The sequence below is a fragment of the Chiloscyllium plagiosum genome, unplaced genomic scaffold (assembly GCF_037043375.1).
Source record: "Chiloscyllium plagiosum isolate Xiang-an unplaced genomic scaffold, Cpla_swu_hap1 HiC_scaffold_39, whole genome shotgun sequence".
NCBI classification, from domain to species: domain Eukaryota; kingdom Metazoa; phylum Chordata; class Chondrichthyes; order Orectolobiformes; family Hemiscylliidae; genus Chiloscyllium; species Chiloscyllium plagiosum.
Window position 1 is genome coordinate 2781712 of NW_028270177.1, and position 27215 is coordinate 2808926.

The 27215-nt window shown below is 39.7% G+C and overlaps 1 protein-coding gene across 3 annotated transcripts in view; it reads left to right on the top strand.

Moving 5' to 3' along the window:
- Positions 1-27215, top strand: part of dis3l (DIS3 like exosome 3'-5' exoribonuclease) — a 53280-nt gene that overhangs the window by 9298 nt on the left and 16767 nt on the right. For 2 of the 3 annotated variants that reach the window (XM_043677085.2, XM_087981348.1), the window contains exons 3-10: positions 6916-7044; positions 8858-8993; positions 17181-17357; positions 18887-18965; positions 19048-19227; positions 20106-20275; positions 22339-22500; positions 26380-26627. In XM_043677085.2, coding sequence (XP_043533020.1) covers positions 6916-7044; positions 8858-8993; positions 17181-17357; positions 18887-18965; positions 19048-19227; positions 20106-20275; positions 22339-22500; positions 26380-26627 — 1281 coding nt within the window. The remainder of the gene's footprint in view (positions 1-6915; positions 7045-8857; positions 8994-17180; positions 17358-18886; positions 18966-19047; positions 19228-20105; positions 20276-22338; positions 22501-26379; positions 26628-27215) is intronic. The other variant, XM_087981349.1, reaches the window with a different exon arrangement.

The window sequence follows — 27215 nt, forward strand, 5'->3', positions numbered from 1 at the left end:
AGGATGGTAGATTTTCTTTCCTTAAGGACATTGATGAACTAGATGGGTTCTGCGGTAACTAATATAGTTTCATGGTCATTGTTATTGGGGCAAACTTTCAATTGAATTTTTAGGTCATGATTAGATTGAGTGAGTAGCTAAATATCTTGGGGAAAATGTGAAATTCTCCTTGTAGCATGAAGAATAAAAAAGACATATCTAGCAAAGAAGTCAGGGTATCCTAGTGATTGATTTGCATTAGGTATAGTAAGTACTTAGGAAAGCTAATAAATATTACTGTTAACGTGAGGGGAATTGAATATAAAAGTTGGGAGTTGATATTTTAGTTATACAATGCATTGGAGAAAGCGATGACTGCAGATGCTGGAGATCAGAGTTGAGAGTGTGTTGCTGGAAAACACAGTAGGTCAGGTAGCATCCGTGGAGCAGGAGAATCGACGTTTAGGGCATAAGCCCTTCATCAGGAATCCTGATGAAGGGCTTATGCCCAAAACATTGATTCTCCAGCTTCTCAGATGCTGCCTGACCTGCTGTGCTTTTCCAGCAACACACTTTCAAGTTATACAGTGCATTGCTGAGGCCACATCTGGAATACTGTGTACAGTATTGGTCTCCTTATTTAAGGAAAATTCTTAAGTTTTGTTGGATGAAGTTCAAAAAAGATTTACTAAACTAATATCGGGAATGTGTCACATGGAAAGGTTGGACAAACTAGTCTTGTATCTGATGGAATTTATAAGTGTAAGATACGACTTGCTTGTAACATATAAGATCTGAAGGGTCTTTACAGTGTAGATGTTTCCTCCTGTGGGTGAATCTAGAACTAGGAATTAGTTCTAGAACTCAGTTCTGAAAAAGAGTCATACCAGACTCGAAACGTTAATTCTGTTTCTCTCTCCAGGGATGCTGTCTGATCTGCTGAGTTCCTCTCTCATTCTTGGTTTATTTCAGATTTTCATTACCTGCAGTATTTTGCTTTTATTTAAGTTAATCATGATCCTAGTTGAGGATCTATTGCACTATAATCCTTGTGTTGTGTAGACCCAAGATTTGTCTTGTTTAAATCAACCATTAAAATTATCCAAATGTAACTATGTCCTGTTTAATGCTTCACCTGCCAGTAGCTCCTGGCTAAAAAAAAATTGTGAGTTAAACTTCTGTTGAATTTCTAAATTTAACACTTTGTCCAGGTCTTGATGCCATCTGTGAACAGGGGAATCAAGGTCACGTCTTTCACAACAAATTGGCAGAGAGAGAAGTTTTGCCAGCTGCACAATGCATTACATTCCCTAATATACCGTGCAAACATGTTCCATTTTCCCTTGTAAAACCCGCAGTTTCTATATTTCATTCTTCAAAATTCAGTTTCAAAGCAATGCAGTTCTGTGTTTTTACTGCTCTGTCCTAACATGGCTAATTTCACATTCTGTTTCACTCACTACTGTTCGTAGAGTCATAACGTTATACAGTATGGAAACAGACCTTTCAGTCAGATTCATCTGTGCCAACCAGATATTATAAATTAGTCTATTCCCATTTGCCAGAATTTGGCTATATCCCTCTAAATGCTTTCTATTCATATAACCATCTAGATGCTTTTTAAATATTGTAATTGTACCCACTTCTACCATCTCCTCTGGCAGCTCATTCCATACATGCCACCATCTCTGTGTGTAAAAGTTACCCCTCTGATCCCTTTTATATCTTTCCCTCATGATTTTATAAACCTCTATCAAGTCATCCCTCAGCTTCCTGCACTCTAGGGGAAAAAAGCCCCAGCCTATTCAGCCTCTTCTTATACCTGAAACCTTCCAATCCCACATGGAACCATTCTTGTAAATCACTTCTGCGCTCTCTCTCCAAAGTATTTGCATCTTTCCTGCAATGTGGTATCCACAATGATAGACAGTACTCCAGCTGAGGTTTAGCAAGGGTCCTTTACAAGTGTACCTGTAGAAATTTGCTGATTTACTTGTACACAGCATTAGAAATCTTTTTACAGCACAGAGACTATTTCATGTTTATGATCTCAACGACGAGTGGAAATATCTTCTTTCTGTCTGACTTATCAATCTCTGACAAAATCTTGAAAAGCTCTCTCAGGACTCCTTCAGTTAGCTCCTTTCTAGAAAATACAGCCATGGTCTGTCCTATGTTTCCTATGATAGATTCACAGAATAGTTACAAAACGGAATGAGGCCATTTGGCCTTTCATGGGGCAGCACGGTGGCTCAGTGGTTAGCACCGCGAGAGACCTGGGTTCAATTTCTGCCTCGGGCGACTGTCTGTGTGGAGTTTGCACATTCTCCCTGTGTCTGCGTGGGTTTCCTCCGGGTGCTCAGTTCTCTCCCACAATCCAAAGATGTGCAGGTCAGGTGAATTGACCATGCTAAATTGCCCATAGTGTTAGGTGCATTAGTCAGGGGTAAATGTGGGGTGGGGCAGTGGGTCTGGGTAGGTTATTCTTCGGATGGTTCTGCGTGGACTTGCTGGGCCGAAGGGCCTGTTTCCATACTGTAGGGAATTTAATCTAATCTAATATCAGTGCTGCTCCACTCAAGAGCAAGACCACAAGACATAGGAGCAGGATTAGGCTCTTTGTCCCAATGGGTGTGCTGCACAATCCGATCATGGCTGGTATGCTCCCCACCCCATTCTCCTTCATTCTCCCATAATCTTTGATTCCCTTACCAATCCAGATCTATAAAGTACTCTTTAAGCTTTTAATTTTTAATTTTACATGTGTTTTATAAAAAAACAAATTGTTGCTTAAATAGACAATATTCAATAAGCCTGTTTGTATGTAAACAGTTTTAAGTGATCACTAAATTGGCCTTTGATGCTTTAAAGGTTACACTGTCCTATTTGTTGCATGAAAAATTATACTTAACTCAATTAGATTTGGAAATAAAAGATTGAGAAAATATAACCAATATTGAGAAAATATAATATAACCAATGTTCATAAAATATTTTGGAAAATCAATATCGTCAAACAAAATGTCTTGATTTTGAACATTTTTTTTCAAATAACTCAAAACATCTGGTTATACCTTTAATTTTCAAGAAGGAATATTGTGTACTCAAGTCATCAAATGGTTAAATTTGCAGTAAATAAAATCAACTGCCCGCTAACATTTTGAAAAATTTCCCTTGAGGATTGGGTGTCTGTTAAAAGCCTTGGGCTATTTTAATCAAAGACCGTCAATTTAACAGATTGCTGTTAATTTTGTCCCTGTTGTTCATTTAATTCCCTCTGTGTGCAGTATGGATTTCTGTGCCCGCTGCCACCAGTTACCTTCTGTGGTATTTTCATGGAAGCCTTTAACAACTTTACAGGTCTTAACTTTTCCCAATTTGTTTAATTTATAGCATAGAAACTTAAATCTTTTCAAACAGTTTGTGTCTTTAATGAATCGGAACTTCCAAACTTATTTGAAAATAACAGTTGGAAAACTTTTCATTGATATCTGATCTTGGACTGGTTATAAACAGCTCTGTAACAACAGGGGAGTCTTTTCTACCAAATTGGCAAATATTTTTAGATGTGAAAGAGAAATATTCTTTGCGAGTATCTTATCTGTTACAGGAATTGAATGTCAAATCCATTTCCCTTTTGATCAGTGTCTAGCTACTAATTTGAGTAAGATTAACTTTTGGCAAACTGGATTTTTTTTTCATTTGTCATTCGATGCTTTCATTCTGTTCAAAATCAATTAGGTTCTTGAAATGTTAAGTATTACTAATTTTCTTGGAATTATAGATGCAGTATTCCTTTCTTTTATGGTTAAAACATTGTACTTACAACCAGACATGATGGTTGGAAGTGTAATGCATTACAGGTCAGAGCTCAGTATTTGTGTTCACCATCTCCCTAAATTTAGTTAGTCATACACTTGGCAAATTTCTCTATCAAAATGTTGACGACATAGCAAGCTGCATGGGAATGATCATGTCTTGTTCATGTGTTAAGGTTTACACCTTTAGTCTGCAGAGTAATGCGTATTTTCATTGTACTTTTGTTGATTCCCAAAGTATTTATTGGAAAATCTCTCTTCCCAGTAGCTGACCCTCAACATTCATCATTGTACCAAATGTTGAAATACCATTCTGTACAAGGAGAATTGAGTTGTAATCCTGCCACATTCATTTCTTCAGTTAACTAATTTTCTTATTAATTAGTTCCATCGTCTTCAGCCCCATAAAACTCCAAATTCCCATCTTCTTCCAAGCCTGCCCTCTTGCGCACCTCATATCTTCAGCTAAGACCCTTAATTGTGCTGCTTACTTACTCCTTTATGATGCTGCTTGCAACCTATATCCTTGACAAGATTTTGGCCTTTATCCTTAAAAGTTTGCCATTTTTGATTCCACCTTAAATTTTGCTTCATAAAGGTCCCTGTGAAGTATTTGCTACATTGTAATGCCATCAGAGCACTATATACATGCAAGTTGTTGCTGCTTTACTTTTGAACCAACAAGATTAGTACAATTTATTTATTTTGTTAAAGATTCTCATTACATATTTCCATATCACCAAGTGAAACTAACCAGAAGTTTGTCTTTGATCCTGTGCCATTCGTCATTTGTTCTGTTATCCTGTGTATTCTTCTGCAACATAAAGTTAATGATTCAAGTCTTTATTAACACAGCATTAATTTTCCATAATGCATGCCTTTATATTTCACAAATTAGCTAACAAATTCAGAGGATGAAAAGACATGTGATGAGTTATGAATGTCCTGAATTTACTGATTAATTTATGCCACTTTGCTGTTTGCCTTTACAAACTGCATTTGACCCTTAGCCTTTTCATTATTTTTAAGAACTTGCTGGGTTTGTACATTAATTGGTTATATACACAGAAAATTAACAGTCCTTTCATTCTGGCAAGCTCACAAAACTTAGGAATTGTAATTTCACAACCAATTAGCAAAAGCTATTTTTTTTACATATGAAGACAAAACAATCATATAACTTTAGAACACCTGGAGTAGAATTACACATAAATATGCACTTCTTCCTTTTGAGTGTTTGTAAAGATAACAGGAAAATCAGCAGTCAATAATACTAAACCTATCACAAGAATTCTGACTCTGATAAATGTAGATATTTATTTGTGATTAAATGTAAACCTGCAAAGTTCCGTTTTCTTGAACATATTGGGGCAATATGTATCGTACAGCTGAGCACAAATACCCATTGATAGCTGGTTTAAGATGGACCAAAACTCATTTCACATTGTACAATATTATGCATGCTGAAATTACGGAATAAAAACAGAAAATACCAATATTGGTGCTCAATTGGTAGTACTTTTGTCTTTGAATCAGAGTTATGGGTTTGAGATCTGTTATGGAGCCTCAGTATACAATCTAGAATTTGTAGTATTACGGGTTGAATATAGTATTATGGATGTGCTGCATTGTCAGAAATGTGCTTCTTTTAGCAATGTCTACTGGTTTTAATGAAAACAAATCATTGGTGTATTAGACGGGGGGTGGAAGATCTGAAGAAATGGTGCACTGAGAACAACCAGCTCTCAATGTCGGCAAAACCAAGGAACTTATTATTGACTTTAGGCAGGATGTTACTCATGCCCCCCTATACAACAGAGGTGGAATGAGTGGAGAGTGTCTAGCTCCTGGGAGTGGTCATCCACAACAAGCTTTCTTGGACTCTTCATGTGGACGCACTAGTTACAAAGGCCCAACAACGTCTCTTCTTCCTCAGGCAGCTGAGGAAATTTGGTATGACGGCGAATACCCTTGCCAACTTTTATAGGTGTGCCATCGAGAGCATTCTGACTGGATGTATCAATACCAGGTATGGCAACTGTACCATTCAAGTTCGGAGACGGTTACAGAGAGTGGTGAACTCAGTCCGGACAATAACAAAGGCCAACCTCCCATCAATAGAATCAGGCTCACTGTCAAGGAAAGGCCGTCAGCATTCTCAAAGATCCATCCCACCCTGGCAATGTTTTTCTACAACCTCTACCATTGGGGAGAAAGTGCAGAAGCCTGAACATACGCACCAGCCAGTTTCAAAACAGTTTCTACACTACTGTTGTAAGAATACTGAATGGACTCTCAAACTCTTAACATTCGCCTGTACCTGTGTTTTTGTTTTTGCCGCTGTTTACCTATTATTTACTTATCTATGCTACTTAACTGTGTGATCTACATGTTCGCAGAACAAAGCTTTTCATTGTGCCTCGGTACACATGACAATAAATTCAATTCAAATTATTCGATTCTATTTTGGAACAGTATGTTCAATTCTGGTCTCCCTGCTATAGGAAAGATGTTGTTAAACTTGAAAGGGTTAGAAAAGATTTACAAGGATGTTGCCAGGAATGGAGGGTTTGAGCTATAGAGTGAGGCAGAGTAGGCTGAGGTATTTTCCCCCAAACTGTCAGAGACTGAGGGGTGACGTTATAGAGGTTTATAAAATCTTGAGAGGAATGGATAGGGTTAATAGCCAAGGTATTTTTCCCAGTGTAGGGAAGTTCAAAACTAGGGGGCAAAGGTTTAAGGTGGGAGGGGAAAGATAGAAAAGGGACCTGAGGGGCAGCGTTTTCATGCAGAGGATGGTGTGTTTTTAGAATGAACTGCCTGAGGAAGTGGTAGAGGCAGGTACAATTACAAGATTTAAAAGGTATCTGGATGGGTAAATGAATAGGAAGAGTTTAGAGAGATATGGGCCAAATGCTAGCAAATGGGACTAGATTAATTTGCTGGTAGGCATGGACAAGTTGGACCAAAGGGTCTGTTTCACCTCTATCACTATGATAAAAGTGATAGAATAAAGGTGTGAGGGGGAAAAAAGATAAACAAATAATACAATTTTGAAGATGTAAAATGGAAAAATATTGGAGCCAATCTGATCATATTCATTGGCTGTTTCATTACAGACATTACAACAAATTGCGGAACCTGCTGAAGGACGCTCGTCATGAATGTGTGTTGTTCTTCAATGAATTCCAGCTGTACTCATATGTACCGAGAGAGCATGGAGAATCTCTAGAAAAATGGCAGACCAGGTCTGTTGTTGAAATCCAACCTGAGATGTTTGGAACTTTTTAAAAATCTTGAATGCTTACTGTAAATCTTGTGTTTTAGTCTTTAATTCACACTCAATATTATACATGTTTGGAAGGTGCACAGAATATTATCTTTATTTAAATGTATAAATTGGATAACATTCACATTTCAGAATTATAAGAAGTAATTTGTAATGGTCAGCAAGTGGGCTTTGGCTGTCATAAGTATATCTTGCTATAATTGTAATTAAAGAATTAAAATAATACTGCCTAAGCCATGTATGAACAAGAATAAAGCAGGGTAGAAAGAATCTTGTTTCCAGTAGTTGAGGAGACGAAGAATGAGGCGCCATAATTACAAGATTAGAGTGGTGCTGAAAAAGCACAACAGGTCAGGCAGCTTCCAAGGAGCAGGAAAATTGATGTTGCGGGCAGAGGCCCTTCATCAGGAATGAGGCAGAGAGCCTTAGGGGTGGAGAGATAAATGGGAGAGGTGAGGCTGGGGAGAAGGTAGCTGAGAGTGCAGTGGGTGGATGGAGGTGGGGGTAAAGGTGATAGGTCAGAGAGGTGGGTGGAGCGGATAGATGGGAAGGAAGATTGATAGATGGGACAGATCATGAGGATGGCGCTGAGTTGGAAGGTTGGAACTGGGGTAAGGTGAGGGAGGGGAAATGAGGAAACTGGTGAAGTCCACATTGATGCCATGGGGTTGAAGGGTTCCAAGGCAAAAGATGAGGCATTCTTCCTCCAGGCGTTCGGTGGTAAGGGAGTGGCGATGGAGGAGGCCCAGGTCCTACATGTTCTCGGCAGAGTGGGACGGGGAGTTGAAATGTTCAGCCATGGGGCAGTGGGGTTGATTGGTATGGGTGTCCCGGAGATGTCCTCTGAAGTGCACTGCAAGTAAGCGGCCAGTCTCCCCAATGTAAATGAGACCACTTTCGCAATAATTACAAGATTAAGCACAAGAGATTTAGAATAGGGAAAAGGAAAATTAATTTGTACAGTTCTGAGAAAAACTTCATTTTTTTCAACAGGCCATTTGGCCCAACAGCTCCACACCTCCAAGAGTAACCCACCTAGACCCATTCCCCTACCTTATTGCTCTGCATTTCCCATGACTCATGCACCTAACCTACACATCCCTGAACATTATGGGCAATTTAGCATGGCCAATTCACCTAACCTTTGGATTGAGAGGAAACCAGAGCACCCAGAGGAAACCCATGCAGACACGGGAGAATGTGCACATTCCACACAGTCGCCCGGCAATATCATTGGAAAATATGTAATTATCTTTAATCGGCAATTGGATAGGTGCTTAAGCTAGGACAAATGTTCGGCACAACATCGTGGGCCGAAGGGCCTGTTCTGTGCTGTATTGTTCTATGTTCTAGTCTTTTTATAATGGAAAATGTTGAGAGTTTGATTTGAGTATAACAACATAATGCTTTTGAATGGATTCTTGACTTGGTGGGAATTGTGTGTGAGAGGATGTATACCCGATCTCTACGTTGTTGAAAGGTCTAGTATGGGGCGTATATGTTGGAGGAGGGCAGAAGTTATTGATAAATGTGGTTTTTTTTGTGTTGAGTGAAATATTTTATTTTGTGGTTATCTGGTACTATCATTTGATCATTGCTGTCTGTATTTTGATTTGGAGAGAATTTGAACTTTGGGAAAAAAGCATTCTGAGCTCAGTTGGAAGTTGATAAGTATTGAAAACCCTGTATGTTCTTCAGCCCACCGTTAAACAAAACATTAGACATTTCAGTCAAACAAAGGAAATAATAAAAATACAAATTATTTATTCCAGGTGTATTTACTATGCCACAGTCTGGTATTACAATCATCTTGCAGGATTGATGCCAGTTGTTATGGTAACCGAGGATCCAGAAGCCATTCAAAAATATGGAAGTGAAACAGAAGGAGTATTTGTCATATCATTTAAGGTATAGCCCACTTTTGTGCTTCATCATTGATCTCATTGAGCTCCAGTGTTAGGGTAGAGTTGCATGAACAAGAACAAAGAAAAGTACAGCACAAGAACAAGCCCTTTGGCCCACCAAGACTGCACCAAAATACAATGTCTTTCTAAACTAAAAACCTTTTGTCTCTACGTGGTCCATATCCCTCGATTCCCTGCCTAATCATAAATTTGTCAAGATTCCTCTTAAATGTTGCTGTTGTATACATCTCCGCCACTTCCTTTGGTAGTGCATTCCAGGCACTTACCACCCTCTGTAACTCTCACATCATCTTTAAACTTACCCCCTTTTACCTTAAACCTATGTCCTATCTTGGGAACAAGACTCTGACTGTCCATTCTGTCCATAATTTTGTAAGCTTCTATCAGATCTCCCCTCAAGGGAAATCAATTCAAGCTTGTCCAATTTTGCTTCATTGCTAAAACGTTGCAAACTAGACAATATCTGAGTAAGCAATTTCTGTACCCTCTTCAAAGCCTCCACATCCTTCTAGCAGTGTGCTGACCAGAACTGAATACATGAGTTAGGTCACATTTAGAATAAAGTTCTATACAACGGCAACATGACTTGCCGATTTTTATGCTCTATGTCCCAGTCGATGAAGGCAAGTATGCCTTCTTGACTATCTTATCACTTGTATTGCCTATGTCCCTCTGTATATTGATGCTACTAAGGGTTCTACTATTTACTGTATACTTCCCTCCTGTATTAGATCTCCTAAAATGCATCACCTTGCATTTGTCCGAATTAGACTCCATCTGCTATTTCTCTGACCAAGTCTCTTGCCTATCTACATCCTGCTGGTCTGGGAGCTCTGAAAGCCCCAGATATGTATTGGTTCTGGCGGCAATTACATATTTGTTACAAAATAGCAGCCAACTCAGGGAAGGATAATGCTACCTGGAGGCTGGGAGGGTGACTATGGCCATCATCCTCAAAGTATTGGACTCCTTCCAGGATGAAGTAGGTGATATTTGCTCAATCTTTCAGTTGCATTGGGAGCTCTGTAAGGGCCTGTCTTCCAAGCGAGCTGAAAATGTTTCACTCCAGAGAGAAGTAGCTCCCAGAACGAAAAATAATAGTAAAATTTGCAAAAGGTACATACTGTTTCTACCCAACTTGTAAAACTCAAATGGAGGTCCAGTGTAACAAGGATATTCATTTCTAGGGATCTTTCCTTTTTACTGGATATTCCTCTGGAATCTGAAGCAGGCATGTAGCTTTGTGACAGGCTTCCTCACAGAGACAGGTACCATTGACTGTACGCATCACTTTAGAGATACCACGTATCAACTCTTCCCCTGACAAAGGAGCCGCGCTCTGAAAGCTTATGATTACAAATAAACCTGTTGGACTATAATCTGGTGTCGTGTGACTTCTGACTTTGTCCACCCCAGTGTAACACTGGCATCTTCACACCATTTATCTTGGTTCTGTTTGTGAAGACCTATCAATCTCAGTCATGAAAACTGAGCCCTAACATTTAATCTTTTCATTTCATGAAAGGAGTCTATTCTATTCTCCAGTTATTTCTCTCTCCATTACATTGGCAATGGCTTTTCATCTGCTCTCATATTGTAACCTGAAGGCTCAGAACTTGACACTCTCCTATTGATTGTCAACATACTGCTGCTTAAGAATATCATCCTGGCATGAAGTATCAGATTCCACATTTATACTGACCACCGTCTTCTTTTTGGATCACCTCCACTGTTTCAAAAATGTTGTTTTACTTATCAGCCATCTCCAAAAATTATAAGATCAGTATTCTCTGAAGCTATAACAAATTCCATTCCCAAATTACTAACTCCTTCTCTCTCCTTGGTAATTCTCTGTAGCCTGAACTAGATAGTTTGCAATCTTGCAGTTATATTCAATTCCAATTACATAGCCATACAGTCACTAAGACTGTCTGTGTCCATCTTTGTAACATTACTTGACTCTAACCCTGCCTCAGGGTAAAGGTGAAGACTGCAGATGCTGGAGATCAGAGTCAAAAAGTCTACCACTGGAAAAGCACTGCCAGTCAGGCAGCATCTGAACAGCAGGAAAGTTGATGTTTTGAGCATAAGCTCTTCATCAGGAGTCATCATTCCTAAACATTGACTCTCCTGCTGCATGGATGCTGCCTGATCAGCTGTGCTTTTCCAGTGCCAGACGTTTTGACTCTAACCAGGTCTCAGCTTATCTACCACTTGAGCCCTCGTACGTGACTTTGTTAACTCACTGACTCTTCCAAAACACTCCTTGCAAACCATTTACATTCCACCTTCTGTAAACCTGAGGTGTAAATTGTGTTGCCTATGTCTTTAATCACACCAAGTCCAATTCACCCATCCTCCCTGTACTTACTGACCCACACTGGCTCCTGGTTAAGCAATGCCTCAATTTGAAAATTCTGATCTTTGTATTCAAATCTTCCTTACTCTGGCCTCTCCCTAATTCTAAGCTCCTCCAACCCTGGAATCTGCATTCCTCCAAATCTGGTCTCTTGACAATGTCCAATTTTATTTGAACCATCATCGAAAATACTATCCACTTCCTTGGCCACAACTTGTGGAATTCATGACCGAAACTATACAATGAATAAAGGCTACAAGTAGCACTACCCATTTATAATATTGTGCATCATTATTTACACTGATGTTACAAAAAAGTCCTTCCAATCAATTAGCCATTTCACTATTGTTTTCAATAAAAGTTTATTTTTTTCAACTTTGCTCTTGAGATATTCTATGTCTCCTGAGCTAATGATTAAAGAGGAATAAAGAAGAGGTTGCATTTATTGTTATGTTTTGATTAGGGGTAACATTAGGGCTGTACCTAGGGAGGATATTCCTGGGAATACGTCCAGAGAAGTTATTTGGGTGGAACTGAGAAATAAGAAAGGGATGATCACCTTATTAGAATTGTACTATAGACCCTCCCAAAAGTCAGTGGGAAATGGAGAAACAAATTTGTAAGGATATCTCAGTTATCTGTAAGAGTAATAGGGTGGTTATGGTAGGGGATTTTAACATTCCAAACATAGACTGGGACTACCACAGTGCTAAGAGCTTAGATGGAGAGGAATTTGTAAAGTGTGATCAAAATATTTTCTGATTCAATACAAGGTACAAAAGAAGGTGCAAAACGTGACCTAGGAGACAGTAAGGACTGCAGATGCTAGAAGTCAAAGTTGATAGGTGTGAAGCTGGAAGAGGACAGCAGGTCAGACAGCATCTGAGGAGCAGGAAAGTCAATGCTTCAGGTGAAAACCCTCCATCAGGACTAGACTTACTTGACCTACACTTGGGAAATAAGGCAGGGTAGGTGATTAAGCTGTCAGTGGGGGAGCACTTTGGGGCCAATGATCATAATTCTATTAGTTTTAAAATAGTAATGGAGAAGAATAGACCAAATCTAAAAGGTAAAGTTCTAAACTGGAGGAAGGCCAATTTTGATGGTATTAGGCAAGAGCTTTCAAAAGTTAATTGGGGGTGGATGTTTGCAGGTAAAGGGACAGCTGGAAAATGGGAAGCCTTCAAAAATGAGATGAGAGACCAGAGACAGTATGTTCCTGTTAGGGTGAAAGGTAAGGCTGGTTAGTGTAGGGAATGCTGAATGACTAGAGAAATTAAGATTTTGATCAAGAAACAGAAGGAAGCATATAGAGTCATAGAAATGTACAGCACGGAAATAGACCGTTCAGTCTAACTCGTCCATGCTGACCAGATATCCCAAACTAATTTAGTCCCATTTGCCGGTACTTGGCCCATATTCCTCTAAACCCTTCCTATCCATATACCCATCCAGATGCCTTTTCAATGTTGCAATGTACCAGCCTCCACCACTTCCTCTGGCAGCTCATTCCATACGCGCACCACCCTCTGTGTGAAAAAATTGCCCCTTAGATCCCTGTTATATCTTTCCTCTCTCACTCTAAACCTATGCCCTCTAGTTCTAGACTCCCCCACCCAGGGAAAAGACTTTGTCTGTTTTCTCTATCCATGCCCCTCAGCCTCTGACGCTTCAGGGAAAACAGCCCTAGCCTTTGCAGCCTTTCCCTATAGCTCAAGTCATTCAAACCCTGGCAACATCCTTGTAAATCTGAACTGAACCCCTTCAAGTTTCACAACATCCTTCCAATAGGAAGGAGACCAGAATTACTCGCAATATTCCAAGAGTGGCCCAACCAACGTCCTGTACAGCCGCAACATGACCTCCCAACTCCTATGCTCTGACCAATAAAGGAAAGCATACCAAATGCCTTCTTCACTATCCTATCTGTCAAGTATAGACAGCAGAGGTCGAGTGAATCCCAAGAAAAGTATAAAAGCAGGAGGAGTGCACTTAAGAGGAAGATCAGGAGAGCAAAAATGGGACATGAGATAACTTTGGCAAATAGAGTTAAGGAGAATCCAAAGGAGAATCTACAAATACATTAAGGACAAAAGGGTAACTATGGAGAGAATAGGTCTCCTTAAAGATCAGCAAGGCCACCTATTTGAAACCGCAGTGGATGGGGGGAGGTACTAAATGAGTATTTTGCGTCAAGTGTTTACTGTGGAGAAGGATATAGAAGTTATAGAATGTAGCTAAATAAATAGCGACATCTTGAAAAATGTCCATATTACAGGAGAAGGTGCTGGGCAGTTTAAAATGCATAAAGGTGAATAAATCCCTGGGACCTGATCACGTGTACCCTAGAACTCTGTGGGAAGCCAGGGAGGTGATTGCTGGGCCCCTTGCTGAGATGTTTGTATCATCAATAGCCTCGAGTGAGATGCCAGAAGACTGGAGGTTGGCTAACGTGGTGCCACTATTTCAGAAAGGTAGTAAGGAAAAGTCAGGGAACTATAGACCAGTGAGCCTGACATTGGTGGTGAGCAAGTTGTTGGGGGGAATCCTGAGGGACAGGATTTACTTGTATTTGGAAAGGCAAAGACTGATTAAGAACAGTCAACATAGCTTTGTACATAAGAAATCTTGTCTCACTAACTTAATTGCGTGTTTTGAAGAAATAACAAAGAGAATTGATGAGGGCAGAGAGGTGGATGTGATCTATACTGACTTCAGTAAGGCCTACAACAAGGATCCTCATGGTAGACTGGTTAACAAGGTTAGGTCACATGGAATACAGGGAGAACTAGCCACTTAGATACAGAACTGGCTTGAAGGTAGAAAACAGAGGGTGATGGTGGAGGGTTGGTTTTCAGATTGGAGGCCTGTGACCAGAGGTGTGCCACAAGGATTGGTGCTGGCTCCATTGCTTTTCATCATTTATATAAATAATTTGGATGTGAACATAAGAGGTGGTTAGTAACGTTGCAGATGACACCAAAATTGGAGGTATAGTGGACAGTGAATAAGGTTACTTCAAAGTACAATGGGATCTTGATCAGATGGGCCCAAAGAGTTGCAAATGGAGTTTAATTTAGATAAATGTGAGGTGCTGCATTTCAGACAGCAGATCAGGGCAGGACTTATATACTTAATGGTAAGGTCCTGGGGATTTTTGCCAAACAGAAACCTTGGAGTGCAGGTTAATAGTTCCTTGAAAGTGGAGTCTAAGGTAGATAGGACAGTGAAGAAGACGTTTAGTATGTTTGCCTTTATTGGTTATTGGATTGAGTGTAGGAGTTGGGTGGTCATGTTGAGGATGTACAGGACATTGGGTGGCCACTTTTGGAATACTGCATGCAATTCTGGTCTCCCCGCTATAGGAAGGATGTTATGAAATTTGAAAGGGTTCAAAAAAAATTTACAAGGTGTTGCCAGGGTTGGAGGGTTTGAATTATCGGGCAAGGCTGAATAGGCTGGGGCTGTTTTCCCTAGAGCTTTGGAGGCTGAGGGGTGACCTTACAAAGTTTTATAAAGTCATGAGGGGCATGGATAGGGCGAATAGTCAACACCTTTTCCCCAAGGTAGGAGAGTCCAAAGCTAAAGGGCTTGGGTTTATGGTGAGAGGGGAATGATTTAAAAAGGGTAGTGCATGTAGGGAATGAACTGCCAGGAGAAGTAGTGGAGGCTGATACAATTACAACATTTAAAAGGCATCTGGATGGATATATAAATAGGAAGGGTTTAGAGGGATATGGGCCAAATGATAGCAACTGGGACTAGATTAATTGAAAATGTCTGGGCGGCGTGGATGAGTTAGATTGAAGGGTTTGTTTCAGTGCTGTACATCTTTTACTCTATAAGAGGCAAGGAATGGGAAGTTTTTAAGTACAGTTGGGAACAGAATTAATGTTTCAGGTGACTACTTCAATGAGGTCCAAAGCTGGGAGTTGGGTAAATGCTAATAATATTATATTCATTGTACCTTCTGGAGGTGCTGAGTATGATTACATTTGACATTTTGCAAAAACTTGCAGTTCTGGTGCAAAATTTTATATTCATTTAAACCTACCTTCCATCAAACAATTTAATAATTCTCAATAACTAACATCAGCAACTATTCATTTCAGGAGTTGTCACTCAAAACACTTAACCTTGGGCTAGAAAACACTAGTGCTGCTAAATCTGCAGAAAAAATAGTCTCTTTGACTTCAATTAACTTGCTTCTCTTTCTGCGCTCATCCTTCATGCCTGTGCTCCCCTCGACCATATCTGTTCATTTTGCCATTCATGTTTACATATGTTTTCCAATTATTAATCAGTTGAATTAAGAATTGCTTTCTACTTTGCAAAGAAATGTATCTGTTGATAGTAATTCTTTATTGTCACCCTAGGTGGCACTTGTGTTATTGAAAATATCTTAATTGGAAACAAGGAGGGATGCAGAATTTTGATTAACATTTTTCCTTCAATCAGTAGGTTCCAGAAGACTTGTAATGTCTGAAACCTTTTACACAACTTGGCCCAATTATACTTTCAGAATTGTGGAAGCATACCTCAGATTGTAGACTGTCTCATATTAAGAAACATGTTTTTAAGAGTCATTTGTAAAAGGTGTGTCACTACTGGGAATGGACCAGATTGAAAAGGATGGTTTTGATTTTCTGCTGTAGCCAGCAGAGGTCTTTAATTTCACTGGTGCTTGCTCTGTTGGGTTACAGAGTCTTTGTGATGAAAGGTATTTCCCACTTCTGTGCCAAATCATTGAGCAACAGCTATTTGGTTCATAGTGTGGAAGCAGGCCATTTAGCCCATTGACTCCACACCAATCTTCTGAAGAGCATCCCACTCAGATCCATCCCCCTAGCGTGTCCGCATTAGCCTGCATTTCCCATGGCTAATCCACCTAACCTACACATCTTGGTTCTTCAAGTCTGTGTCTTCACAGTCTAGTCAGACCCATTTTCCTGCTCTATCCTTCTAACCCTGCAAATGGGAATAAGGTGTTCTTTTTCAGCTTGGTGGCCTGTGACCAGTGGAGTTTGACATGGATCAGTGCTGGGATCACAACTGTTTACAGTATAAATGACTTGGAGGAAGAAAATGAATGATAGCCAAATTTGAAGATGACACTAAGAAAGATATTGATAGATTAAGTAAGCGAGCAAAAAGTTGGCAAATACAGTATAATGTAAGAAAGTGCGAAGTTATTTATTTTGGAAGGGAGAACAAAAGAATAGAATATTATTTAAATGGAGCAAAATTGCAGAAAGCTGCAACACACAGGGATTTGGGAGTGACTTGTACACAAAACACAGAAAGCTTGCATTCAGTTGCGGCAGGTAATCAGGAACATTAGTGGAATGTTGGCCTTTATTTCAAAAGGTTTGGAATATTAAGTGTGGGGAAGTCTTGTTGCAACTTTACAAGATGCTAGTGAGACCACATCTGGAGTACTGTGTTAAGTTTTGGTCCCTTATTTAAGGAAAGATGTAATTGCATTGGAGGCATTTCCGAGAAGGTCACTAGGACGATTCCTGGTGTGGAGCAAAGTCTAAACACACTAGTGACATGGCTACTCATAAAGCCCAAAATTCCACTTACACCCTCAGTATTCAATGTCATTTTGTTGTGAATGCAATGTATGTGCATTTTGGAAACTGCATTTTATAAGCACCTTAGCTTATGATTGACTTGTCCATCTTGGAAGTGAATTCTTGTGCTATTCTGCGTTACCGGCATTAGTGCATTGACATACCTTTGAAGGAAATTCTGCAGTTTTGGGAAATGAACACGAGCCTGTGCTCTTATCACCATCATTCTTTTCAGAGTTATTTGGAGAACTTTTGGCCTGACTTGGAAGCCGTACATCAACTGTACGACTCTATTGTTCAGTCTCGGAAAGAAAGAGAAAGTGAAAATCAGGAAAAGAATAGGAAAGAATATTCAGAACATCTCCCTCTTGAAATACTGGAAGCTGGCATCAAATCCGGGAGATATGTGCAGGTAAGCTCACAGATAAAGTCTCTTAAATAACAATCGTGGGCACATGATAACAGAATGTTCCTTTTGAACTTCACAAAACATTGTGTCTTCATACCAAGATTCAGAATTATTTTGTTTTATTGGTTTATGGGATATTGGTGTCACTGGTTGGGCCAGCATTTATTACCTATCCCTAGCTGCCTTTGAGCAGGTGGTAGTGACCTGCCTCTTAAATCACTGTAGTTCCTGGCTCAGTAGGACAGCCACAGTTCTATTAGGAAGGGATGTCAAGGATTTTGATCCAGCAAAAATGAAGGAACAGTGATATAATTGCAGGCCAGAATGATGTGCAACTTAGGAAGGAACTTGCAGGTGGTGCTTCCATCTGTCTGGTGCTCTTTTCCTTCTAGTTGGTAGAGGTCACTGATTTCAAAGGTGCTGCTGAGGGAGTCTTGGCAGATCACTGCCGTGCATATTATAGATGGCTGCATGACAGCCACTGTGCTGCAGTGATGAAGCAAGTAAATACGTAGTGCCATAAAAGAGCAAGTTGCTTCGTCCTGAACCGTGTTGAGCTTCTTGAGTATTGCTGGTACAGCACACATCTAAGCAAGTGGAATGCCTTTCATCATATTCTCTACTTGTGCCTGGCAGATAGTAGGCAGGCATTATGAAGACAGGTGAGTTAATCACTGTAGAATTCTTAGTCTCTAACCTGCATTTGTAGCCATCATATTTATAGGGCTGATCCAGTTCAGTTTCTGGTCAGTGGTAACCCCAGTTTCTTGATAGTGGGGGATTTGGTGATGGTAGTGCCACTGAACATGAAGGACAAATAGTTAGATTCTCTTTTGTCAAAGATAGTCATTTTCTATGGCAAGAATGTTATCTGTCTCTTTTCAGCCTAAGCCTGGATGCTGTGTTCTGCACTGCTCAAAACTTATTCAAAGAAGCTGATCACATTGAGCATGCTTAATACAAGGGAGCAAACTTTTTTTTTCTTGATTTTTTTTTCCTGTACTAAATGAAGATTAAACTTAATGTATTGAATATTGATTTGTTTTTGGAAGAATGTTTTAAAACAAATTTAATGTTTTAAAAAATCATGAGCGTTGATGATAAGTTCAGGAAAATCAGCTAAGTCCGCTCCATTTAGTAACTTAACATGGTGGAATCATTGAAGCTCTTTCAGTCATTATTTGTTTCTGCTTATAGCCAAGGTTCCCCAATATTAGGAATCAGAAACTTTTTCCAACCTTTGTTTCCTCGTTTTTATCAGTCTGTAACAGCCAAATGTGCAGCAGATGTATGGAAAATCAGTGAAAATTATGCCAACTAGCATAACCCTACTCTTAAACAATTTACATAGTTGTAGAATCCCAATTCTGTGGAAACAGGCCATTCCACCCATCAAGTCCACACCAAACCTCTGAAGAGCATGCCACCTAGACCCAGCCACTACTCTATCCCTGTAACCTTGCATTTCCCACGCTCAATCCACCTAACCTGCACATTTTAGGATTAATAGTGGATTTGTTTTATATTCTTAGGGTGTTTTAAATGTCAACAAACACAGATCTCAGTTGGAAGCCTTTGTTCGTACTCAAGGATTCACTAACAAAAAATCAGGTAATTTTACTAGGCTTTTTCTAAAAATAAATTCTCGAAAAGGTGATTTGTTAGTACCAGTTTGTTTGCTGTTGTCTGCCAGAACTTGAAATGGACATCCTCATCTGTGGCACTAAGGCTCGAAACCGTGCCATTCAAGGTGATGTAGTAGCTGTCGAATTGCTGCCAAGGAATGAATGGAAGGGAAGAGTTTCTGTGTTATGTGAGAAGGAGTCTGAGGAGAAGACAGCTGAAGAAACTGAAAGTGAACCAATGGCTACAGGTAGGATACGATTGATCAATTAATCAATTCGCATTTAAGTGTAAACCAGTTTCCTTTTTCAACAATCTAAGTAAACAGTCCTTGAATGTTTCAAGGGAATGGCAATCAAGAGATGCTATGATTGCTTCTGCTTGGCAGTCGTACTAATAGCCATACTTGCAAGGTTTTTAGAGCTTTGTGTTGTAGATCTTTTCATCTTCAGTTAAAATTGAGATTCAGTATTTATATTTGGAAGTTCTTTCCTGTATGTTGTCTATTCTGATTTGTGAGGGAAATGTTCAAAAACCAGTCCCCCGTAGTAAACATTCTTACATTTGGAACTGAAACCTGACCTCACAACAGCCCATTCTGAATAGCATACGTTATTATTAGAAATGTGTATTGCTAACCCAGGACAACAGAAGAGTTTGTGCTGTGGAGTCATAGAGATATACAGCACAAACAGACCTTTGGGTCCAAATTGTTCATACAGACCAGATATCCTAAATAAATCCAGTCCTATTTGCCAGAATTTGGCCCATATCCCTCTAAACTCTTTCTTTTCATATAACCATCCAAATGCCTTTTAAATGTTGTATTTGTACTTCTTCTGGTAGCTCATTCCATGTACACATCACTCTCTGCGTTTAAAGAAAAAATGCCCCTTAGGTCCCTTTTAAATCTTTCCCTTCTGGTTTTTAGTCATTAGTAAGAAGAGAAAATGGTAGAAGTGCAAGTGTCTAATTTCCCTGACTAAGTTTTACAGCTAATTACTTCATCCCCTAGCTATTTTCCTTAAGTAGTAATCCAATGTGAACAAAACAACAGTGTTAAAAGATGAAAATGTCACCTACATTTTTGCTAACAGATTCAAATTAACATTGCCTTTTCATCTATAGGTAAAGTGGTTGGAATTATTCAGAGGAACTGGCGAGATTATGTTGCATCCTTTCCACCAAAAGAAGATATACAATCTCAGGGTAAAAATGTTCGGAAGATCCTAGTGACACCTTGGGATTATAGAATTCCTAGAATAAGGATCAGCACCCAGCAAGCTGAATCCCTGCAGGTGGGAATTATAAATAAATTTGCTACTCTTGCACCCCTGGCAAAAACTCTTGATATTTGAGGTTCATGAACTTTGTGCATATTATGAAGCATGTCTGTGAGAACAAAGAAAATTCACAGCTCAGGAACAGGCCCTTCAGCCCTCCAAGCCTGAGTCGATTTAAATCCAATGTCTAAACCTATCGCCCAATTCCTAAGCATCTGTATCCCTCTGCTCCCCAACTACTTGTGCATCTGTCCAGACGCACTTTAAATGAATCTACCGTGCCTGCCTCTACTACCTCTGCTGGCAACGTGTTCCAGACACCTACCACCCTCTGTGTAAAGTACTTTCCGCATGTATCCCTCTTAAACTTCTCACCTCTCACCTTGAACGCGTGATCTCTCATTATTGAATCCCTCACCCTGGGAAAAAGCTTTTTTCTATTCACCCTGTCTATACCCTTCATGATTTTGTAGACTTCAATCAGGTATCCCCTCAATCTTCTTTTTTCTAATGAAAACAATCCTAACCTATTCAACCTCTCTTCATAGCTAGCACCTTCCATACCAGGCAACATCCTCGTAAACCTCCTCTGCACCCTCTCCAAAGCGTCCACGTCCTTTTGGTAATGTGGCGACCAAAATTGTACACAGTATTCTAAATGTGGCTGAACCAGTCTTGTACAATTTTAACATGACTTGCCAGCTCTTATTCTCAATACCCCACCCAATGAAGGCAAGCATACCAAATGCTTTCTTGACCACTCTATCCAAGTGTGCAGCCACCTTCAGAATACAATGTACCTGAACTCTCAGATCTCTCTGCTCATCAACTCTTCCCTAGGCTCTTCCGTTCACAGCATAGTTCGCTCTAGAATTAGACTTCCCAAAATGCATCACCTCACATTTTCCTGAGTTGAACTCCTCCGCCAGCTCTCCAGTCTATCTGTATTCTCCTGTATTCTTTCTATGCTTTCTGCTACTCCACCAATCTTCGTGTCATCTGCAAACTTACTGATCAGACCAACATTGCCCTCTTCCAGATCATTTATGTATATCACAAATAACAATCTCCTTGATACAAAAATAGATTCTGAAAGGATAAGGATCCAAGAGATGCTATTGTGCCAAACATCTACAACATACCTCATCACTCCCAGGATGTATATCACTCCCAGGAACGATCTACCCTGCACAAAACCATGATGCCTATCACTGATAAACCCGTTCTTTTCCAAATATAAATAGATTTTATCCCTCAGTACCTTCTTTAGCAGCTTTCCCACCACTGACATATGAGACTCACTGGTCTGTAGTTACCTGGAATATCCCTACTACCCTTGTGCAGGAGACAACATGAGAAACCCTCCCATCCTCCAGCACTTCACCTGTATTTAAGGATGCTACAAAGATATCTGTCAGGGCCCCAGCTATTTCCTCTCTCGTCTCCCTCAGCATCCTGGGATAGATCCCATCCAGTCCTGGGGATTTGTCCATCTTAACATCCTTTAGCCTACACAACACATCTTCCCTCCTTATGTCAACATGATCCAGAATAAACAAACTTCTACCTCTAACTTCAAGATTCATCATGTTCCTCTCCTCAGTGAACACTGATGCAAAGTAATCATTGAGAATCTCACCCATAAGGTAGGAAGGCACCTTATCATTCATATAGAATGGATCATTGTAACTTATTTCCATTGGACTTTTTAATTTTTCAGTATTGTCTTTTCAGATGAGGTATGTTGTAGATGTTTGGCACAATAGCATCTCTTGGATCCTTATCCTTTCAGAATCTATTTTTGTATCAAGGAGATTGTTATTGTGTAGTTTTTTTCTTGATTTCTGTTTTATTTGTTTTCTTTCTTCTGTCCAACTCTATTCAATTGCCACCCTGCAGCTGTGGAAATGTAGAATTATATTCTGTTGGTTGAATCAAGTATGTACCTGGAGTGAAGTGCACGAAAGAGAATTGCTACTCTGTCTTTTAGGCACTGTACTTGTACATATTTATCAATATTGGAGTATTGCAATACTCAAAAAGAAGGCTTATTTTTTTTTATTTTCCCAATTACACAGGATTGTCGAATTATTGTACGCATTGATTCCTGGGATTCCACTTCTCTTTATCCCAATGGACACTTTGTGAAGGTTCTTGGAAGAGCTGGTGACCTTGAGACAGAAATTGCAGCTATTCTTGTTGAAAACAATATTTCAGTTAACCCTTTCTCTGAAGCCCAGGTTAACCTTTTTATATAATCTTATCATTTAAAGAAATGTAATTCTTTAATTGATGTTGTTAACAGTAGAATTCATGTACACTGATTCTATACAATAGAGCTTGAATTTTAAACATAAATGACAAAACTAATTATTGGACATTCAGTAGTCCAAAGGATGGACTTTGTCACTATAACCAAGTACTGGATTAGTGGTGCTGGAAGAGCACAGCAGTTCAGGCAGCATCCAAGGAGCAGCAAGTAGCACACCTATCTTCTCATACAGCAGGTATTCATTTGATAAAGTGTTGTGCGTTATTTTGGCTCAGTGCAGCAGACAGTGCTTCAGAAACAGAAGGATGTGGATACAATTCCTGCTTCAAATTATATGACTGCAAAATCTAGGATACTACTTTACTATTGTCCTGAGGCATTGCTGCATTGCCAAAGATGCTACCTTAAATTAATCTCAGCCTGTATATTCAGGTAGGTATTTATTTAAATATGGCAGAATTTGAAAAACAACTGCAGCATTTCTGCATACTCTGTGACCAACATTAATTCCTCGACAAATACAATTGAAAATAAGTGAAGCTGTCATTTATCTTAGGGCTAGTTGTAGAAATCTGCCATTGTTTGACTGCGTAACAACAGTGACAACACTTCAGAGGTAATTGTTTGCAAAAGTATTTTAAGATGCTTTACAAATGTGGAAGGTGCTACAATAATGCAAGTTTATTTTATCTTAGTGGGTAATTGCATGGTATAACCTGGTATTGAGCCAATACATACCTAGGAAGGTCTCCAATTTAAACTCCAATCTATGCTGACTTGATGCCGATTTTAACAACAGAGGTGCTGGGGAAACTCTGCTGGTCCAGCAGTATCTGTGGAGTAAGAAACTTGAGTTAACGTTTCAAGTCAAATATAACTTTTCTTTGAAATTGGACCTGGCAAGTTTCTCCGGCATTGACAGTTTTTAATCAGTTCTTGATTTGTAGTGGGATCAAGGGTTACAGAGTGAAAGCAGGAGAATGGGGTTGCAAAATGTATCAACCGTGGTTGGATGGTGGAGCAGAATCTATGGGCCGAATGACCTAATTCTACTCCAGTACTTTATGGTCTTTTTGTATTAGATCTCCAGCAACTGCAGTTGAAGAACATTCAGCTTTGGCTAAAGTTGCATGTTGCTACTCGTTAGTCGTGCCCTGACATCGGTAAGGTGTTGAGGTAAAGGACGATATCAAGATGAAAAATAAGCATTTTGATGTAAAAATATTGTGTCTGGAGAAGATTTGAATTTAGTTGTATGTGAGCCTCTAGGTTCTGTGAAAAAGCAGAATTGTAAGAGAGGCTTTGAGTCCCAGAGTGTAGTTCGATCATATTCATGTCCTAAGGAGAAATCAATAATCCACTTTGTGTATTATAAAAATGTCATGGTTAAGGACTGCCCTTTGGCTCAATGCATTTATTTTATTCCTTCTTGGGATGTAGTTGTCACTGGCCATTTATTGTCCACTCTTTGTTCCCTTGCGAAGGTGGTGGTAAGTGTCTTCTTGAAGACACAGTTTGTTTGTTGTAGGTAGACCTATAGTGCTGTTCGAGAGGGAGTTCCAGGATTTTGACTCAGTGACCAAAGGAATGATAATGTATTTCCAAGTCAGGATGGTGAATAGTTTAATGGGGAACTTGCAGGTAGTGGTACTCCCATGTATCTTCTGCCCTTGTCCTTCTAAATTGTGGTGGTCATAGGTTGGAAAATGCTACCTAAGGAGTCCTAGTGAATTTCTGCACTGCATCATGTAGATAGTGTATACTGTTGCTGTTAAGCATCAGTGGTGGAGGGAGTGAATGTTTGGATTTGTAGTGTCAATCAAGCTGTCTACTTTTTCCTAGATAGTTCACACTTCTTGAATGTTGTTGGAGTTGCAGCTTTCCAGGCAAAAGTGGAGTACTTGGTCACACTCCTGTCGTGGGCCTTGTAGATGGCAAACATGCTTTGGGGAGTCAGGAAGTGATTTGCAGAATTCCTAGCCTCTGATCTTCTCTTGCAGCCACTGTATTTATATGGCTAGTCCATTCAGTTTTTGCTCAGTTGTAACCATCAAGAAGTTGATAATGGGGTATTCAGTGATAGTAATGCCATTGTATGTCAAGAGACAGTGGTTAGATCCTGTTTTGTTGGAGGTGATTTTGCCTAGCACTTGTCTAATGTAAACGTTGCTTGCTTCCTATCAGTCCAAGTCTGGATATTGGTCAGATCTTGCTGCATTTGAACATGTACTGCTTCAGTATGTGAGGAAGTACGAATGGTGCTGTACACTGTGCAATTATCAACAAACATCCATAGACACATATTGGAAAGAATGGCCCATTGAGTTTGTACTGGTCAAAAACAACCACCTAGCTATTCCAACCTTATTTTCTATCACTTAGCCCAAAGCCTTGATCTTCCTTGGCATTACAAGAGTGCATCTACATACTTAAGTGTTACAAGGGTTTCTACCACCGATGTTTAGAGAAGATTTGTAGCTCAGGTTGACTGGTTGGCGCAACATCCAGGGCCGAAGGGCCTGTATTGCGATGTTATGTTCTATGTAAGTTTACTCGCTGAGCTGAAGATTTTGTTTTGAGACATTTCGTCACCATGCTAGGTAGCATCATCAGTGAGCCTGCAGTGAACCACTAGTGTTATGTCCTGCTTTCTATTTCAGTCTCGGACCAAGATATGTAAATAGAAAGTAGGACATAACACCGCGCTTCACTGAAGGCTCATTTATGATATTACCTAGCACGGTGATGAAATGTCTGAAAACAAACCTTCCAGCTCAGCAAGCAAACTTACAATCTGGATTCTACCAACCTTAAAGTCAGTGAGTTCCAGATTTTGTCCACCCACTGAGTGGAAAAAAAAATTCCTCACATCCTCTCTAAGTCTCAAATCCTTACCTTAGATCTGTGCTTCCTAGTCACTGATCCCTCCAGCAAGGAGAAAGATTCCTTCCTGTCTACCTTGTCTATGCCCCTCATATGATTATATATTTCAATCATGTTTCACATCAGGCTACTCTGCTCTAAGATAAACAAACCCCATTCTATCCAAACTCTCATAATTAAAACTCTGCAGCCCAGGCAAATTCTGATAATTCTCCTCTGCACCCTCTCCGATGCAGTCAACTCCCTCCTTTTAATGTGCATTCCAGAGCTGTACATGCTTCTCTAGCTTTGGCCTCTGACTTTATGCTGGAAAGAAGGTCATTTATGAAATAGCTGAAGATAGCTTGTTTCACAATTCATTGAAGTGAGTTCACCAATCTTAAACACAGTGTTGGAGGAAGGCACAAAACTGGAGGACAGGCATATTCCCTCCTGCATTTCCGAGTTGTGGAGAGATTACGGAGTTAATCTTTGAATTCTTCTTTGTCCCTGGTCACTGTTCCTAAGTCAGACTGGCAGAGATCACAGATTATTGGACTGTAGTGCATTGGGGTGGTGTTAAAGAAATTTGATTTGTATTTATTGTTCAAAACAGAGACATAGGCTTGCTGATGAATCTATACCATGTGTGTATCTGAAAAGGAAAAATTAAACATAAAATAGTTGAACTTTTCTTTTACTGAAATGAAAATTGAAATACAGGTCTTTCTGTTATAACGCATGTTTGGTCAGCGCAAATTGGCTATAACGTGATTGGCGAATTGTGGACATTATTTGGATGTTGCAAACTTTCTACTGAACGGGTATAGAGATTTTCTATTAGCGATCTTCGACAGTGCACTTTTCTACAGTGGTTTTCCATGGCACGATGTTGCAGAGTAACACAACTGTCGCGTTATAACAGAACAACCTATAATGTTCACTATACAGTATATGTTTTTAACTTGTTTGTTACACTCTGTAGCTGCGTGAGATGCCAGTGAACACTCCCGAGAATCCTTGGAAGATTGATACGGAGGAGCAAGCCCAGAGAGTTGATTTAAGGAACACTCATCTGGTGTTCAGCATTGACCCCAAGGATTGTGAGGATGTGGATGATGCATTATCTGTTCGCAGATTAGTTAATGACAATCTAGAGCTGGGAGTTCACATTGCTGATGTCACACACTTTGTTAAATTAAATTCAAATACAGATCTGGAAGCTCGATCAAGGTAGTTTAAAATAAAAAAAAACACAGTTACTGTGATTGAAACAATTAAATGGGAAATCCTTGGGGGAGTAAATTTTGTTTAAAGTACTATCTCATCAAAACTTAATTCATTTATCATAAATGTATTTGATATTTTCATTAATTGATGGATTTTTTTTCTGAGTTGGGAATTCCCACCAATGCTATTCTGATGACTTCACCGATGGGGAGCAGCCCTGTGTATTCTTAAATGGCCCCAAAGGAAACAGTAGCATTGCAGACTGATCTGTCAGATTCCCCAGAGCTAAGACACCTGAGGGTGCTACAAATGGAAAATTAGTAAATCTACTTATTTATATACTTCTGTGGTATCTGCCAGTTGCCACTGCTTCCCTGTTGTGAAGATGTGTAAATGTTATGATCTCTGGAAAGGACTGCTGAGCATCACTGGTGCAATGTTTGTGAGAAGATTTGTAGCTCGGGTGCTCGTTGTTGTGGTTCTGTTCGCCGAACTGGGAATTTGTGTTGCAGATGTTTCGTCCCATGTCTAGGTGACATCCTCAGTGCTTGGGAGCCTCCTATGAAGCACTTCTGTGATGTTTCCTCCGGC